This window comes from Anser cygnoides, chromosome 5, assembly GCF_040182565.1.
Source record: "Anser cygnoides isolate HZ-2024a breed goose chromosome 5, Taihu_goose_T2T_genome, whole genome shotgun sequence".
NCBI lineage: Eukaryota > Metazoa > Chordata > Aves > Anseriformes > Anatidae > Anser > Anser cygnoides.
In genome coordinates this window covers 19,951,595-19,967,862 of record NC_089877.1, presented here as the reverse complement: position 1 = coordinate 19,967,862, position 16,268 = coordinate 19,951,595, and the positions used below count along the sequence as shown (strand labels likewise).

General features: G+C 42.9%; 1 protein-coding gene across 11 annotated transcripts in view; it reads left to right on the top strand.

Annotated features, from left to right (window-relative positions):
* The window catches only part of TSPAN4 (tetraspanin 4), a 412,293-nt gene that overhangs the window by 358,769 nt on the left and 37,256 nt on the right, over positions 1–16,268 (top strand). For all 11 annotated transcript variants that reach the window (XM_066997986.1, XM_013174382.3, XM_048058647.2 and 8 more), the window contains one exon: positions 398–472. In XM_066997986.1, coding sequence (XP_066854087.1) covers positions 398–472 — 75 coding nt within the window. The remainder of the gene's footprint in view (positions 1–397; positions 473–16,268) is intronic.

The following is a 16,268-nucleotide window of genomic DNA, read 5'->3' as shown; positions in this document are numbered from 1 at the left end:
AAAAGATCTGATGGAAAAATAAAATCAATAAAGCCTAACCTAGGAAGAGTCTTCAAGTGTTGCTGTCAAATAGATCACTAGCCTGGTGGGGGGGAAAAGATCTTTGAGGGTTTTTATGCTGTTCTCCTGGAATCAGTGATAGAAACAAGCGCTCCGTACGCCTGGATAGGGATGTGTTTCTGCCTAGTCCTTTACCTGCGTTTGTGGTTGTTGCATGTCGCGTGCCTTCTGTTCCACTGTAAGACAGCAGCTTTGCATCTTGCTGCCTGTATGACTCCCACTCCCCTTTCTGCATGATCTGCTGAGTGTATTTATTGTGCATCCAGAAAAAAATGAAATAGATGTTGACAGTTTTTGCTTTTTGTTTTTTTTTTCCCGTCCCTTCTTCTCTTGACAGTTTTTTATCATGCTGTTAATTATATTTCTGTTGGAGCTCACTGTTGTGATTCTGTTCTTCGTCTACACAGACAAGGTAAGTCAGATTCTTCATTTTTCTTTCCCCTTCAGCAAATTTTTATGCCCCTTTTCCCTATAAATAAATCATGAAGCACTTGGCTTGGTATGCACATCATGCTTCTGTCTTCCTTGAGACACCCCTCTCCGAAAGAGCTCTCTCAGAATGCATAAACAGCGTTACAGGACTGGGCTCTCTTGCTTGCTCATGTGTACAACTCAAGGTCACAGATATTGCCAAGTGCATCTGCCATTAAAAAAAAAAAAAAGCCACCAAACACACAACAAAAACACAAAGAAGCCAATGAGCCTTACTAGAAGCATGTAGGAAGAGACACCCATCAGACATGAATTGGATTCTTAAAAAATATGGTTACGATTTAAGAGCTACATTAATGTTGTACCAAAGGAGGTATTGTAAGCAGAGGTATAAAGGCAAAGGCACACAAATCAGTATCTTTCCAAGCTGGTCCTTGCAACACGTGTACTTACATTTTAGTGAAAAGCCTTTAAGAGTATAAAAATCTAGTACACACAGTTTTTGTTTCTAGTTTCAGATTTGACTTATGTTTGACATTTGTTCCTGTGCTTGTTATTTCTGTTGCAAAGGCAAGATTGCCTATCTGAATCATCTTTATCAGTAAAGGAATTATTTTTTTAAAAAATGAAATTCTTACTTGAATAAGAAAAGACTGAGTCAAAACCGAGTCAAGGAGCACAACCTGCATATTCAACCAAAATTGTGTAGCAAAGTCTTTCAAAACTGACGATGACTAAGGAAAAACTATGGGTTAGGTGGCAAAGTTTGCCATGAATTAAGTCATCAGGTACATAACCACTAAGTAGCATATTTTGTTTGAATGGAAAACATTTGTAGCAAAATACAATGAAGATGAATAATTTATTCAATATATTCAAGACCTAATTTATTCAATATATTTAGCAATAACGTGGATAAGGAGTGGAAAATGGCAACGTTACTTTCTAGAAAGGCTCCAAATTATTCGATTAATGAACACGGTGAATGATTGTCAGGTGCACCGCTGAAGGGCTGAAAAGAGCTAGGTTTCTGGATGGCATGTTCTAGTTGGAACTTGGAGTTAACTTGCAAGGTAATTAAAGTAGAAAGGGCAATTTAAAATTACTTTTATGCATTATTGGATTCTGAATTACTTGTAACCTCTTGGGAGAAAGATCTACGCGTCATAGATGACAGCTTAATAAAGGCATCTACATAATATGCAATGGGCCTCCAAAAACCAAATACAACAGTTGGTGCATATTTACAAAGGGAATCAGAAAATATTATCATGTCATTGCTTAAATTGATGGACTCAGCTCACTGTTAGTTCAGGATTCAGTTGTGGTTACTTCATTTCAGTGAAGGGTAACAGAAATGATGAGAAGCACTGGACAGGTAAGAGAGAATAGGCATGAAGGGATTATGGAGACTACCCTGATTCTGTTTGGGAAAGGGAAGAGATCCTCTACTTAGGAGATACGTAGAGGAGACATGATAGCAGTTTCTGAAATACAGTTATACTAAAGGACTGTCTTGAACACGCAAGAAATACCTGAAAATATCAAGGAGTATGTTTAAAAGATACGTGTTTCTTATGTTCTGTATCTTCATTTTGTAAAATTCCCTGTCGTTGGCAGTTGTTGAGCCTGATAGTTCAATAACCGTGTGGGTTTGTGGGATGTAAAAAAAAGTTGAAACGTCTTTATTCATAAAGCTATCGGTGCTGTTATGTTGACAAGTTTGTCACAGAGAATGTTGGTCCTTGCTCTTCAGAGGTAAAAATAGTGAACGTGCCAGGAAGCATTTCCCTCCCACTTCAGCCTGCTGGTTTGTGGCATTCCTGTCTGTGTTCTGCGTAAGGTTATCAGGAAATCCAGCCTCCCTCCAAGTCACCTACCGTGGGTTGGTGCAGGAGGCGGCCTACAGTTGTCTGTATGATCAAAGGTCAGTCTAAAATATGGACTCCAAGTGCAGGTTTACTGGGTTAAGAAACTGCTGTAGTCTGTGTATCACAAATGATCAAATTTGAGGCTCTTAATGTTCCTGTATGACTTTACATCTATGACCTTGTGCTGAGGAAATTAGTGGCTTGTGTCTGTGTTACACTTGCAGTCCTGCCAACTGAAAAATAAAACAGCAGCAGCCTGAAACTAGTATGTTCTTACAGCATGCTTAGAAATTGTGTGCTGGCTTTCCTGATGCGCATAACAGTATTGCCATGTGCACTGGTACAGAGAAGGTAGCTAACCCAGACAAGTCTGCCACGCTAATTGAGTTAATACAGTCCCTTGGAAAATCGGTGAAGGAGCAGTCTCCATTGACACCTACACAGCAGAAGAAAGTAACATTAACTTTGCATGCAAAAGCAGAAGGTGACTTTGGAGGTTAAGACTTTGAGGGCTTCTCTATCACTTGTATGGATGTGTGATCGTATGTATGTGTGTGTGATCAGCAGTGTTTTCAATTACCTGCTAGCCTTCTGTTTACTAGGAGCATATATGCATGTAAAATATTACCCAGGATGAAAAGGAATCCAATTATTATTTTCTGTTCCTAGGCTTTAGAGCAGGTTGAATAAGGAAAGAGACTGAGCTGTGCCAGCTGCAGGGCTGGGGCTTTGTCCCTCGGTCACTCGGCCGGTGCTGGTTTCGTTCCCTCTGCTGCCTTACGGGCGCAGCGACAGGCTGAGCTACCTGCCACAGCGCGAGCGTGCATCCAGGTGCATCTGTATCCCTTGCTGGACCCACTGCTTTAGCAGTGGTTAATTATTAAAAAGCATCAAGACAGAAGTTCTTTATGGCCATTCACAGATAGGTTTTTGGCACAGCACTTTTATTCTTTTGCTGCGGGAGAGCGTGCAGCTGTGAAGATGGACAGGACTGGCTGCTGGGACTCCAGGCAGCCTGGACTGAGCTGTTCTCATTCATCAGTCTGGGAGAAGCCCCAAAATTGCTTCTGCCTCTCATTCTCAGTGCCTTGGCAGCAGCCTCTCTGAGCTTTTAGGCAGCAAACTTGCTCCCATGCCTTAGGATGTCATCTTCCCTTTTCTTGAAGACACCGTTTGTCTTGACCTCATGAGATGAGTGGTGCCCTGGACTTCACAGCTCTTTCTCTGAGCTGGCTGTGCAATGTGATGTTGTAAAGAGAGAAGGGCTTGGAAGAATAGCTCCAAGGAGGAAAAAGGGAGCAAAACCTTGCTTCTTGGAGATGCACCATGGGTCTCTGGCAGGGGCTGAGCTCACGCCTGGTTCACTCTCCTCTTCCTTTTACCATCCTAGCTGGTTACGTTAAGAGATATGAATCCTCTGGGTTCTGCAGAAGTGATATGTGGGCTGTGTGGGAATAGGGTGGGGAAATGCATTCCTCTGGGATGGCTGTCAGGAAACATACATAGCACTTCTGTTTTGTCCTGACTCTTCCCAAAGCAGCAGCGATGGGTTCATTAGCTGTTTTCAGATCAATGTGGGGCACCCCAGGGACTTGGAAGCTCCTGTTGTCCATATGCAAGTTCCCAAAGTGTAACTTCATATTTTTCTGATGGCAGAAATACCAGCATAACAGATGTGTGGGTCTTGAATGGAGTTTATGTGGTTATGAGTGCTGAGGCAGGTTCTCTTTCTTACAGCACTGTTTTCTCAAGCTAAATTTATGCCCCCATTTGAAGTATTCCCAACTCCAGTGACTTTGCTAGAGCCATGTGAATGAACACCTATACATAGCTTGAATTTTCTCTTTAATATATATAAATTCGATTCCATTAATTCAGAGAAGCATTTGATATTTTTATAAGTTCCTATGTGAGGGTCTATATGTATTTATAAAAGATCCATGGAGTACTGATAAGGCTAACCTTCATATTTTTGTGATAAAGAGACAGCTGCGGGGCTCTGTCTTGACAGAGACTGGATACTCTTTTTATTTCTCAACACCAAATTAGACCCTGTTAGAATATAAATTATGCTAATAAAATGCATAGTCTTGTACCAGTTCTTACTTGTATTATCCTTCTAGTTTTAGCATCTGTATTTATTTTTACTGTGATGGTTCTCCTGGAGGCACAGAAAAAAAAGTCCATATTTACTTTTTTGCAGCTGTAATACACGACTTTTTTCAGTTTTGTTTGTTCAGATGTCTGCATTTTTTCTGATTTATGGGCAGAGTTACGGTGCTGCTACTTAATGCCCGCAAATGGAAGAACATAACTAAACCAGCATAATGTGTTTTTTTTCCCCTCTTTTTCTTTTTGAAATGTCAAACTGAATAACATAAACCACTTTAAAACAAACAAACAAAAAAAAACAACACAGAGGATCACTGACTATGATACTTGATTATGGAAGCAGTTACTGCTGTTGGCAACTCAAAGTTAAGACCAGAATTTTCAATAAGGATTAGGCCATTAACTCACTTGGGGATCTCTGAAAATTACAGCCTAAATTCCATGCCTGGTTAGCTGTGTTGGAAATAGCTCACAGAACGGTAGAGATTTGAAAATAATGGCTACTTCTGCTTTTCCTGAAATGTATGAAAATGCTCTTGTTTTCTGTGTCCCAGTAAATCGTAATGAGTTCACCTCCAGCTTTTACTGCTCTTCCTGAAATACGGTCTGTAGAGGAGTCGCTTCCCAGCAGGAAGGAGGGGTTCACCATCAGGCTGAAGAAATCAATCATACAGAAAATTTAGTTCAGACCTACTGCAGAGACTCAGTTGTTCTGAACTTCAGTGGAGCAGGATGTCTGCTCTGCTGCTCAGCTAGCAAAATGCCTCGTGCTCCTAGTGTGTCTAGCATGCAGGGCTGTCGAAGGCGAATGCACAGAAGAGGTTAATCTATTTGAAGATGGAGAAATGAAGGCTAATGTGAAGGATGAGATAATCCCAATTAGGTGCAGCTTCCAGATGGTCTTACGTTACTGGAGAAACAACAGTCCTTGGAAAGTCCTGCAAGACTGGCAGGGTGGTCACTCTGCCCTGCTCATCAGTCAGGGGTCCTGCCTTTTCTCCTAGTTTCTCTCCATCAGCATTTGATTAGCCTACACCATCACATTGGCGTACATTTTAAAACTTCTTACTGGTGAAACTTCTGAGTAATGGTAGAATTACTGGGTCCCTGTATCCTCCCCCTGCCACAGTGAACGTGGCTGTTCTGCTCCCTTGTAAAGCTGGGGTGGGGGAATTTTTGAATGGTACCAGAGCGGGCAGTATCTGTGTTTGTCAGTGTGCAGGAGGCTCTCAAGGGAGCAAGGCCATTTTTAACTCTCCGTGGTATTGCTGCAGGGAGGTGCTGCGTTACCATAACGTGCTTCGGAGCATGCAAGTTGTGATCGGTGTATGCAATGGCTTCTGAGCAGCCAGTGCATTAACACCTGATTTTTCAGTTAGAGCTCAGTTTGTTGTATTTTTAAAAGAGCTGTCCACACACCGAGCAGTTCCTGGCATACAGCATCTCTCAGGTGGTGTTCTGAAGCTAGGCTTCTGCTTAACTGCTGACATAGCTAAAAACCATTCCTCCCCTAAGCAGGAGTAGCAATGCAGCCTGAGGTGGAGGAATCCACAGATCATCTCCTGGAACTGAAACACCCTGCAATTACTGCTCTGTCAGGGGTGTGTGCCTGGTCAAGTATTTTACTTCTCTAATGCAAAATAATGTTATATAAATGGTGTTAGAAAATAAGAAAAGGCGGAAGTGTCTCTGTGGTTTATTTTACTTGGTAATAAGCTTAATTTTAACTAGTTTATTAGCATTTCAGTACTCGTGTCACACAATAGGGAGTTGCAGAAATTTCATCAAAAGAATTTAATTATAACCAATTCATTTTGGCTTCTTTTCAGCAAAGTATTCAGGCATGAGTATAAATCTGTCTCTATTCAGCAGATATCTTAAGTGCGTGCTTAAATCCATGTGATTTACTTAATCATATACTGAAGTCTTGTCAGCGTTGATACACACCTTTTGTGTTCTTTTAAAAGAAATCTTGCTAAGGAAATGCTAATGATAGTGAAAAATCCTGGAGATGGTAAAGATGTATCACATTTTTCACTTCACAGGAAATTTAGTGAAAAATAATGACTGTTTGCTTTAAAACGTTAATGGTTATCTTGTTCTGTTTGTTCTGGAACAGCTTTCCATTTAGCATCTTGATCTCCAGCACATCACTTTAACCTTTTTTTTTAGGCAGGGGCAGGTGTGGAGGATGGAATTTATTTGTCTCTGTGGCTGAAAAAAGCAAATACGCCAATGGAAATCCCACAGTTTCACTAATTCATTTGTCAAAGGAAGATTTCATTGAAAGTAGACCTGCAAAATGCTATTAACAGGGTTGTTGAAGGATAGCAAAGCATCGATGAAAAGAATTAAGTGCATGCTCAGAAATAGGTGTTACTTGGGAATGGTAACTGCAGATAAAATGCATTAAGGCTCCCCACTGGGAACTCTTGATCAATGGTTGATCAAGGCCTAATTGATTCCTTGAATAAAGTGTTAGCAAGGGAATGGGTGCGGGGAAAGGAAAATCAAACTTTCCTAAATTAAGCTCCATGCCTAACACAAATACCCTGTGTAAAGATTCAATAATGCAGTAGCCTGTCAGCTCTTTATGCCATGTATCGTCCTGTTCTGGCTGAATTCAGAAATGAAGACGAATGTAGGTGTCTCAGCCTAGTCAGTACACGTTTTTGTTCATACGCCGATGAGCACGATATAGTTCATATCGCGCCAGTGCACGATTTGGAGTCGTGCTTTTTCTCAGGAGAAATTCTGAATTCCAACTCAGCTGACTGGGAAATGAATTCACAGAGCTATATAAATGAATCAAACGTAGCTGCTGCTGCCATTATGCCTGGCTTAAAGCCAGCCAGATCTGTCTTATTTTGACATCAATAAATTCATCTGGGGGTCCTCTGATAAATATTTGGCAATGGATCAGTTAGCATACAACAGAAAGAGATGTTTCTGGGCTTCCTTCTTGCTGGTTTGTAATCCCTAATTAGAGGTTATTAATCTCAGGGGCACATCTGAGTAGGTCTTTGTTGTGGGAGCACTTTTACAACAATTGGTTTCCCATGCTCAGAGCTTCCTAGCAGACAAATATGGGTGGTGCAGGTCTTCAGCTGGCCTCTGAATACATGGCACAGCTGCGTGCTTTTTGTCTGGGCATCTCAAACCACGTTACAAGTGGAGAGTAAGTAGTTCAGCTCCCCTTCTGACCGGCAGAAGTGCTGTTGAGAGCTGAATCCTCAAGGTGCAGGGTCTTGCGGGAAATGCTAAATGCTGCCATGTCTGAATGTGCGTGAGGGAACCTTACTGTTCTGGAGGCCAGGTCTTTATTTGACTCATCTGTGGTCAAAGAAGCCATTTCGACATGTAGGTGGGTCAGGAATTGAAAGCGTGCTGACGTTCGCTGCTGATAGGACTCAAGGGAATGGCACTGGTTTGCATACACCTGATCCACGCTGGTTTTAGTGGTGACTGATCCCCAGCTCTGCATCTGTTCTAAATGCTGATACGTGTTTTATACCATTTTGTTAGAAAAAAAAAAGGAACAATAGCAGAAAGAGAAAAGAATGGTTTAGAAAGCTGATAAAATAAATGATTAAGGCAGCTTTAGACATTTAAATACAGGCAACATCAAATGCAAAGGAGTGACAGAGGTAGTATATTGAAATAGACAGCACTTTTTTTTATTCATTCTATGAACATTTTTGATGTGTCACAATGTATTTCAGACAACATTAGAAAATGACAGTGAACTAAATGTTTAACGTTTCTTACATGTACAAAAAGAGAAGGAAAGGTGGCTTTTTGTGTTATCAGACTATGTGCAGGCCAATAGCATACAGCCCTTGTCTTAGATTTGTCAGCTGCAATTGAAAAATAATGTTGTGGATAGGCCGCTTTATTAGTGTAATTTGCAGCTGAAATTCTTTCAGCTCCTTCCTTTTAACTCAGCGATGGTGTACAGAGGATGACTCCAAGCTGAAATGAGGAAAGGCAGATCTGTTGATCAGCAGCTCCAAACCACTGCAAATTCAGGGACCTCTTCGGTGGTGAATTGTGCTGAAGCTGTGAAGTTCAGATGCAGGAAGGAGGTTCAGCAGGTGTTCTAGCCACTAGTTATCGTAGCTTTTGAAATACATTCCCAGATTTACAAAACCAGCATACTCAACAGCGTGTAAGAGTTCATGCTCTTAACACTGCAGCCAAGTATATCTGTAATCATCTTTAATATGGGCGAATTATCTTTAATCATTTGAGATCTTGGACTCTGTCTTTTTACAGATGAGCACCAAAATCAGTCATACTTGACAACAGGAAGAGGTTGAGATGGAAGAGAGAAGTAGTATGCGGGGAGTGTCTGAGCCTCTTGCTGCCATCGGCGGGAGGCAGAGAGACTGCTTGCGTGAGGTGCGAGCAGGTGGACGACCTGGTCCGCATGGTGGCGGAGCTCAAGGAGGAGATGCAGAGGTTGAGGGATATCAGGGAGTGCGAGCGGGAGATAGACTGGTGGAGCGACTCCCTGCAGGACCGGAGGGAGAGGGACCAGGGTGAGACACTCCAAAGGGGGGTGGACCCCCTGCCCTGTCGCCATCGGGCAGAGGGAGGGGACCTGCGAGTTGAGGAGGAATGGAGACAGGTCCCTGCTCGACCTCGCAGGAGATGCCCTCCGGTCGATGGGGCCGGATGGGATGCACCCGAGGGTACTGAAAGAACTGGCGGAGGAGCTGGCCGAGCCGCTTACCATCATTTATCGGCAGTCCTGGCTATCGGGGGAGGTCCCGGTTGACTGGCAGCTAGCCAATGTGACGCCCATCTATAAGAAGGGCCGCAGGGCAGACCCGGGGAACTATAGGCCTGTCAGTTTGACCTCAGTGCCAGGAAAGCTCATGGAGCAGATTATCTTGAGGGTCATCACGCGGCACTTGCAGGGCAAGCAGGCGATCAGGCCCAGTCAGCATGGGTTTATGAAAGGCAGGTCCTGCTTGACGAACCTGATCTCCTTCTATGACCAAGTGACGCGCTTGGTGGATGAGGGAAAGGCTGTGGATGTGGTTTACCTTGACCTCAGTAAGGCTTTTGACACAGTTCCCCACAACATTCTCCTCAAGAAACTGGCTGCTCGGGGCTTGGACTGGCGTACGCTTCGCTGGGTTAGAAACTGGCTGGATAGCCGGGCTCAGAGAGTTGTGGTGAATGGAGTCAAATCTGGTTGGAGGCTGGTCACTAGTGGTGTCCCCCAGGGCTCGGTACTGGGGCCGGTCCTCTTTAATATCTTTATCGATGATCTGGATGAGGGCGTCCAGTGCACCCTCAGTAAGTTTGCAGATGACACCAAGCTAAGTGCGTGTGTCGATCTGCTCGAGGGCAGGAAGGCTCTGCAGGAGGATCTGGATAGGCTGGAGCGATGGGCTGAGGTCAACTGTATGAAGTTCAACAAGGCCAAGTGCCGGGTCCTGCACCTGGGGCGCAACAACCCCAAGCAGAGCTACAGGCTGGGAGATGAGTGGCTGGAAAGCTGCCTGGCCGAGAGGGACCTGGGAGTATTGGTTGATAGTCGGCTGAATATGAGCCAGCAGTGTGCCCAGGTGGCCAGGAAGGCCAACAGCATCCTGGCCTGCATAAGAAGCAGTGTGGCCAGCAGGTCTAGGGAAGTGATTGTGCCCCTGTACTCGGCTCTGGTGAGGCCGCACCTCGAGTACTGTGTTCAGTTTTGGGCCCCTCGCTACAGGAAGGACATGGACATGCTCGAGCGAGTCCAGAGAAGGGCGACCAAGCTGGTGAGGGGTCTGGAGAACAAGTCTTACGAGGAGCGGCTGAGGGAGCTGGGCTTGTTCAGCCTGGAGAATTTGGGGTAAAGGGTTGTGTGTCTTAGCAGGAAGCAGAGAAAGAACTTGGCTTTACAACTTCTGAATCCACACATTTCCTACTTGAAGTTTTGAGTGCCTCTGATAATTCGGATGATGGTGGTATAATACAATTTCTCTGCAGTGAATGAGGCATATGCAAAGATTGTTTTAACCTGGGCACAGTTTTAATTCACTTAGTTGTACTGCAATTATTTTGTGCGCCCTTTCTGTCCCTATAAATTGGGGAAATGCATCCTTGAGAACAGAGTATCCTTGTATAAGTTCAGTTCTTGCTGAAACTCACTCATCCTTGTGTACTCCTCCTCCTGCTACTAGCAGTCTTTGATGCAATTTAGTAAGGATTTTTTTGTGATGTATTTCTGTCTAATAAGTCAATTTATGTTTTGAGTTGCTTGCTCTTGCCATTTTGCACATCACTGCTGCAATCCAAGGATGTTGTTGCTCTGCCAGACGTTTGTGCCATCTGCACCTTGCCATTCTGAACCACAGGAAAGCAGAACAATTTGTGTCATCCTCTTCTGCCGTGCTAATGCTTCCTCTGTTGACAAAGTCGTAACCTCAGCATTTAGGAAACCTTTACAGAGGTCAGCTCGAAGGGCATATTAAAGTGCAAACTGAATTGCATGTTATAAGTTAGTAAATTACATAAATGTAGCAAAATGGAAAAGATCATTTGAAGGTACTTAAGAAAACAAGTAAAAAGTCTTTCTCTAGAGAACAATGACAGGGGGAAGTCATGAGGTATAACACGGAAAGATTTTGATTCAAAACCAGATGTTAGATTGATCACATAAGACATTCATTTTTTCTTTTGAAAATTCAGGACTTAGTTACACTAAGACTTAAATTAATCAAAATTACTGAAAGGTTATTTAAAAGCTGGGAAGAGAATCAACATTGCTCTCTGAACAACACACACAGAAGAAAACATCCTGTAGATTTCTTTCAGGTCCACCTTTTTATTTTGATGAATAGAGAATGCATTGTAGTTGGCAGAAAAGCAGCTGAATACATTCAGACAAAGAGAAGCAATGTTTCTTTCAAGGTCAGGTAGCTTGGGGAAAAAAAAGAAATTGATTTTCTTTTGGGGACTGTGAAGAAAGGAGGAGCGGAATGTGTTGCAAACCTTGAAGTATGTTGAGATCTGACTGGTATTTAAGTAAATGTCAGTGGAGTGTCCTTGCTGCTAACACCACCACTCGTGGCCATGGAGTGGCCAGCTGCAGCTTTCGATGGTAGGGGTGTTCTCAATAGCACCCTGCCTCGTGCTCTCTTTGACACTGATTTACGTACAAATGGCAGAGGCAGCCCTTTCATGATGATTGTCGTTACTGCGGAAGAGCGTGGAGCAATGAGGATTGCTTTTCCGATTTCCCGTCATGAGCTTTCTTTCTCTCAGCTGTATTCATGTCAGCGGCAGTTTTCATGTAAGAAGTGTCAGTAAGAGACAATTAGACAAGTTAAGACTAGGACAGTGGAACGGCTCTTTGCTGCTGGGTCTCACAGTTTTGGCACATCCATTTTAGCTGTTTGAGGGTTTAGTTACACAATACGAGTGTCAGCACAGAAGCAACACACAAGTTACCACTTTCCATATGGTGAAATCCTGACCCCAGTGAAGTCAGGGAGCTGCACAGTTGTCTTCTATGGAACGGAGTTAGCTAGTAGCTAGTCACTGGTTTTTAAAAAATTAAGGAAATTGAGTGTATCTGAAATCTGTGTTGTCTACCAACCATTGGACTTCATTTTTTGCTTTATAACTATTTATTGAGGGCTTATAATGTCAAGAAATAACTTTCCAATAACAAAATGCTCCCAGTGGTGCATGTCATAGGTTTGCAGTGATTAAACAAAAGGGGAATATTTGAATTAAAGTGAGTTAAAGCTTTTTCTCTGTGATATTTATTGGAGTGCTTTTCCAATTAGCTTCTCACCATCATTTATTTGAAATGACTTTTTTATTCTTGAATACTTGCTTCCAGTTCCTAGAATATGCTTGAAAGCAAACTGCTCAGGGGACAACAAGGAGAGACCTCATTACACACAGCTGGATTTTTTTTAGGATTTGATGGGTCCCTTTTCTACACACTCATTTATTAGGTTTTGTGGTTGGATATGGTTAATATTTTTGTACTCGTCTCATAAGGATCAGCTAGTGCTATGTATGGAAAAATGCAGAATGTGGCTTTTTGCTTCCACACCTTTGGTGAGGCTGTGCATATTCCATAGGATTTGGATTCTGGGTTCCCTGGGCTCCTCACTCACGATCCGAGGGGAGCTTCTGGCGTGTTCCTTGGGCACCACAGCATTACTGTGTAGCTCTTTGAAGGTATTAGATCAGCTTCTGAGATACAGAACTACTCTCCTGCTTGATCTGGGAAACAAAAAGGCACAGTTATAGCTTAAAGGCCTTCCTACACCTCTTCCAGACGTGATTTGAGCAATGGTTCATCAGGGAAGCTGACTGTTACGAAGAGACTTGTTTGCCATGTGCCTGGATGACACTGGCGAGATGCTCCTGGCAGGCACTGCTGTGAATTTGCCCGTGCCTTGCCTCTGCTGTGGCCTCTTAGCAGACAAATGCCAACCACCAGGTCTAGTGACATACAAATGAACTCTTCCCACGGGCCCTGAGGATACAAGCTCAATACAAATGAGCAACACCATATTTTAAATGTTTCAAACACAATATTTTCTGATTTTAAATATAAATATATCACACACCACATGTATTTATTTCCAGTCCAAGTAGCGTGCCGAGGTCACTGTAAGGGTCGCTCAAGAAGTCCTTATCCATGCCACAGCTTTCAAGTTAAAGTTGATACATCTCATCGATCTCCTGTTTGATTTTAATAGCATATTAAATTCAAGGATTCCAGTACCACTCTTTCTCAAGATTTTTCCATGTGAACTTTTTACCAGAGAAGGGTTAAGTCCTGCTCTATACAGATCTTTGTGAAAAGTGGCAGGGCTGGGGGTTTAGGAACGAAGGTGATGAGGGCCTACAGTGCTCTGCTTGAGGCTTGTTTCTTCAGTCACATGATGACGATTATTCTCTTTCTCATTGAAGACTGTCTAATTCAGCTTAACATCATGAATCCACAATTTAAGGAGCTTGAGCTAACAGGGTCAAGTTAGTGATTGCTGAAAGCTTTGCAGTGCCCTGGTTACTCTAACCTTCCGAGAGGAGAGGGCGTTGAGATGGTCCTGTGTCAATTCTGACTTGCAGATCACTTCACCTTTTGTCTTTGAAACAATTATCCAGCAGGAATTTTAGGTTGCATGCAGACAAATTTTATTCTGATTGAAGAGAGTTAAGTGGAGTTAAGTAGGCAAGAATTTGACACTTGCTAGGGAGGTGGTGCTTCTGCAACATGTACGTGCCCTTTTAAGTGGAGTTGAGGGAATCTGATAAAGAACAAAAATTAATGCTAAAGGAGAACGAGGTTGAACAGACAGTTAACTACATCCTGCATAATAAAAATGTGTTTTTAAGCCAAGAGTGGTTGGGTATCTCTTCCTTGTTGACCCACTTAGAGAGAATTTAATAAGGCTTGAATCTTGGCACTTGATGAAGCTCAGACCTTCTGGGATGTGAAGTGCACACCTGCAAGCTGTGGCCGATGTGGAGTGACACTGACTGGAGGTAGCACTTCACAGGGAAGGTTTCTTTGGATGCAAATTAATTTTACATGATTTATGTGATACAGCTGTTTCCTAGTATGTCCCCTTTTCTGTGTCCTGTGACCAGAGAGCTGAGCCTCTCTATGTACCAATATCCCTCCCCAGGCCTGGGCTGTCTCAAGAGAGGCTTTTGGGCTTCGGCAGGTGGCTGTGGAGACACACGGGCCCACACGGGCTTTTTCCTGTACATAAAGCTATTCCTTGAAAGAAGTGTGTATGGCACCTAAAAGAGAACTTGTTGATTTGCAGCAAGAGAAGAGACACTTCGATTGATCCCTCGGTGCCCCATGGCCTTACCTGACCCACAGGGTCTTCTTTTTTGTACCTCATCAAGAAAGAGTTCCCTTTTCTGACCTCAACAGTCAGCAACTCCAGGCAGCAGGGTTAGGTGGGGGGAAAGTAAACGTTTCATGCTACTGCTTTTTTCTCAGGGAGCGCAGCTGCCTGCCTTTCCCCTTCCTACATCATACCTGGATGCAGATCGGAGTTGCTGATGAAGGAAATGAGTGCAGGTCTATGCCCTTTGCTTTGCCAGAGATGAGTATGAATACGATTGGTCCCCAAGCTGGGAGTGTAGCTTCCAGCTCTCATTTTACTGCTAAGCATTACACAAATTGTGGCAGAAAGGGCTGCTCAGGATTCTTCAGGCAGCATTTGTTCTTCAGCTGTCCCCCCATCCTAAGGAATGTGGACCGATGGCACAAGTAATTTAATGTGATTAAATGCTAGCCCCCAGTGAAGGGAGTGACGAGGGAGATTCTTTACTTATTCCCCATTAGTCCTGAGCAAGCTTGCTCGTGAATCCTGTAACCTTGGCAGCAAGAGAACCTCCTTCTGCTTTGCTATCTGCAAGGAAATGAATTACACATGCACAGAAATTCATGAGCGCTGAATACTGCAATTAATTTTGTTAAAGTCTCTTTATATATTTAGATAGGGAAGAGGAAGGAGGAAGCTTATCACTAGTTATGAGTCTGAAGCCACAAATCTTGTGCAGCTTTCACTTTGAGATAAAAATGAATCTATAAGGAATCCAAAACCCCTTTGTTTATTTTATGTATTCTAAGAGTGAGAAATGATGAAGGCAGTAATATAAAGTAGTGTTAACTGCACAATCCGCATGTTAAATTGATTAACATGGAGAAAACACATTAATAGCTTTTTATTAGTAGCCTGAAAACTTTACAATGGCATTTATTGGAATAGAACTGAAATGTGAATTGCAAATCATTATAAATCTCAGCTACTGTGTGGTGGCCGAAACATTGGCTGAAAATATTTTCAAAAATACAGTCCAGGCATTGAACATCGCCGTTTTTTCCCATTTAACCTTTCATTTGTACATATTAAGCAGGCAATCACATAGCAGATGAGAAGTGGGATGTAAAGCTGGATGTATTGGATGTGCAAATTGTTGCGCTTTATGGCCAAAGCAGGTGCATGTAAATGTTTCATCAGCACACCCATTAAGCTCACAGTGGTAAATTTAGCCACAAGCCTTGGAGAGGTGCTTACTTTGCATTTAATTTAGAACTAAAAAAAGAAGTAGCAGGTTTATTTAAAATGCATTACATTCAGCTTATTTAATATTCTTATTCTCATGCATTCTTATCCATTATGTGTATATAAAAATAAATGAGGAAGTTGCAGAAATACACACGCATCTCAGTGGTGAGGGTACTTCTAACATAGGTGAAGTCTGGCTTAGAAACCAGCCAGTGATTTTATGAACCTGACTGAATTTAGGGGTAACCCCACCGACATTAGTGGCACTACCCTCTCTTCTTAAACTACACCAAATATGATAGTTTTCACGCTGCTGCACCATGTGCTAGCACTGTAGGGACGTTGTGGTTCTTTTTCATCTTCTTTTACCTTTCCTATCCTTGTGGCCAGTGTCAATCAGCTTGCAAATTGCAGCAGGCTCATGCTTGATTGCAGCGGGGTTTCTTTGCCACGTGCTTCCGACTTTACAGCGTTAACTCTTGCTGCTGCACAGCCTCGCTCTGCCACAGGTAAGAAGATGCAGGGACTTGGCTCGTCTAGCACTCACCTGTCTGAGACAGCAGTGCTTCGTACCTCAGCACGAGGAGGGTTTTCTTTGTGAGTTACGTGCAAGTCACTTGATATGCGAAACATCTTTTATCACATCAGTTCAAAATAGGTGGCCAGAAATTGTAATTGCTGGGCTAAGGGAGTGATGTTATGATAAATCGGGTATGGTAAATAAAATGGCCAACTGTAATTA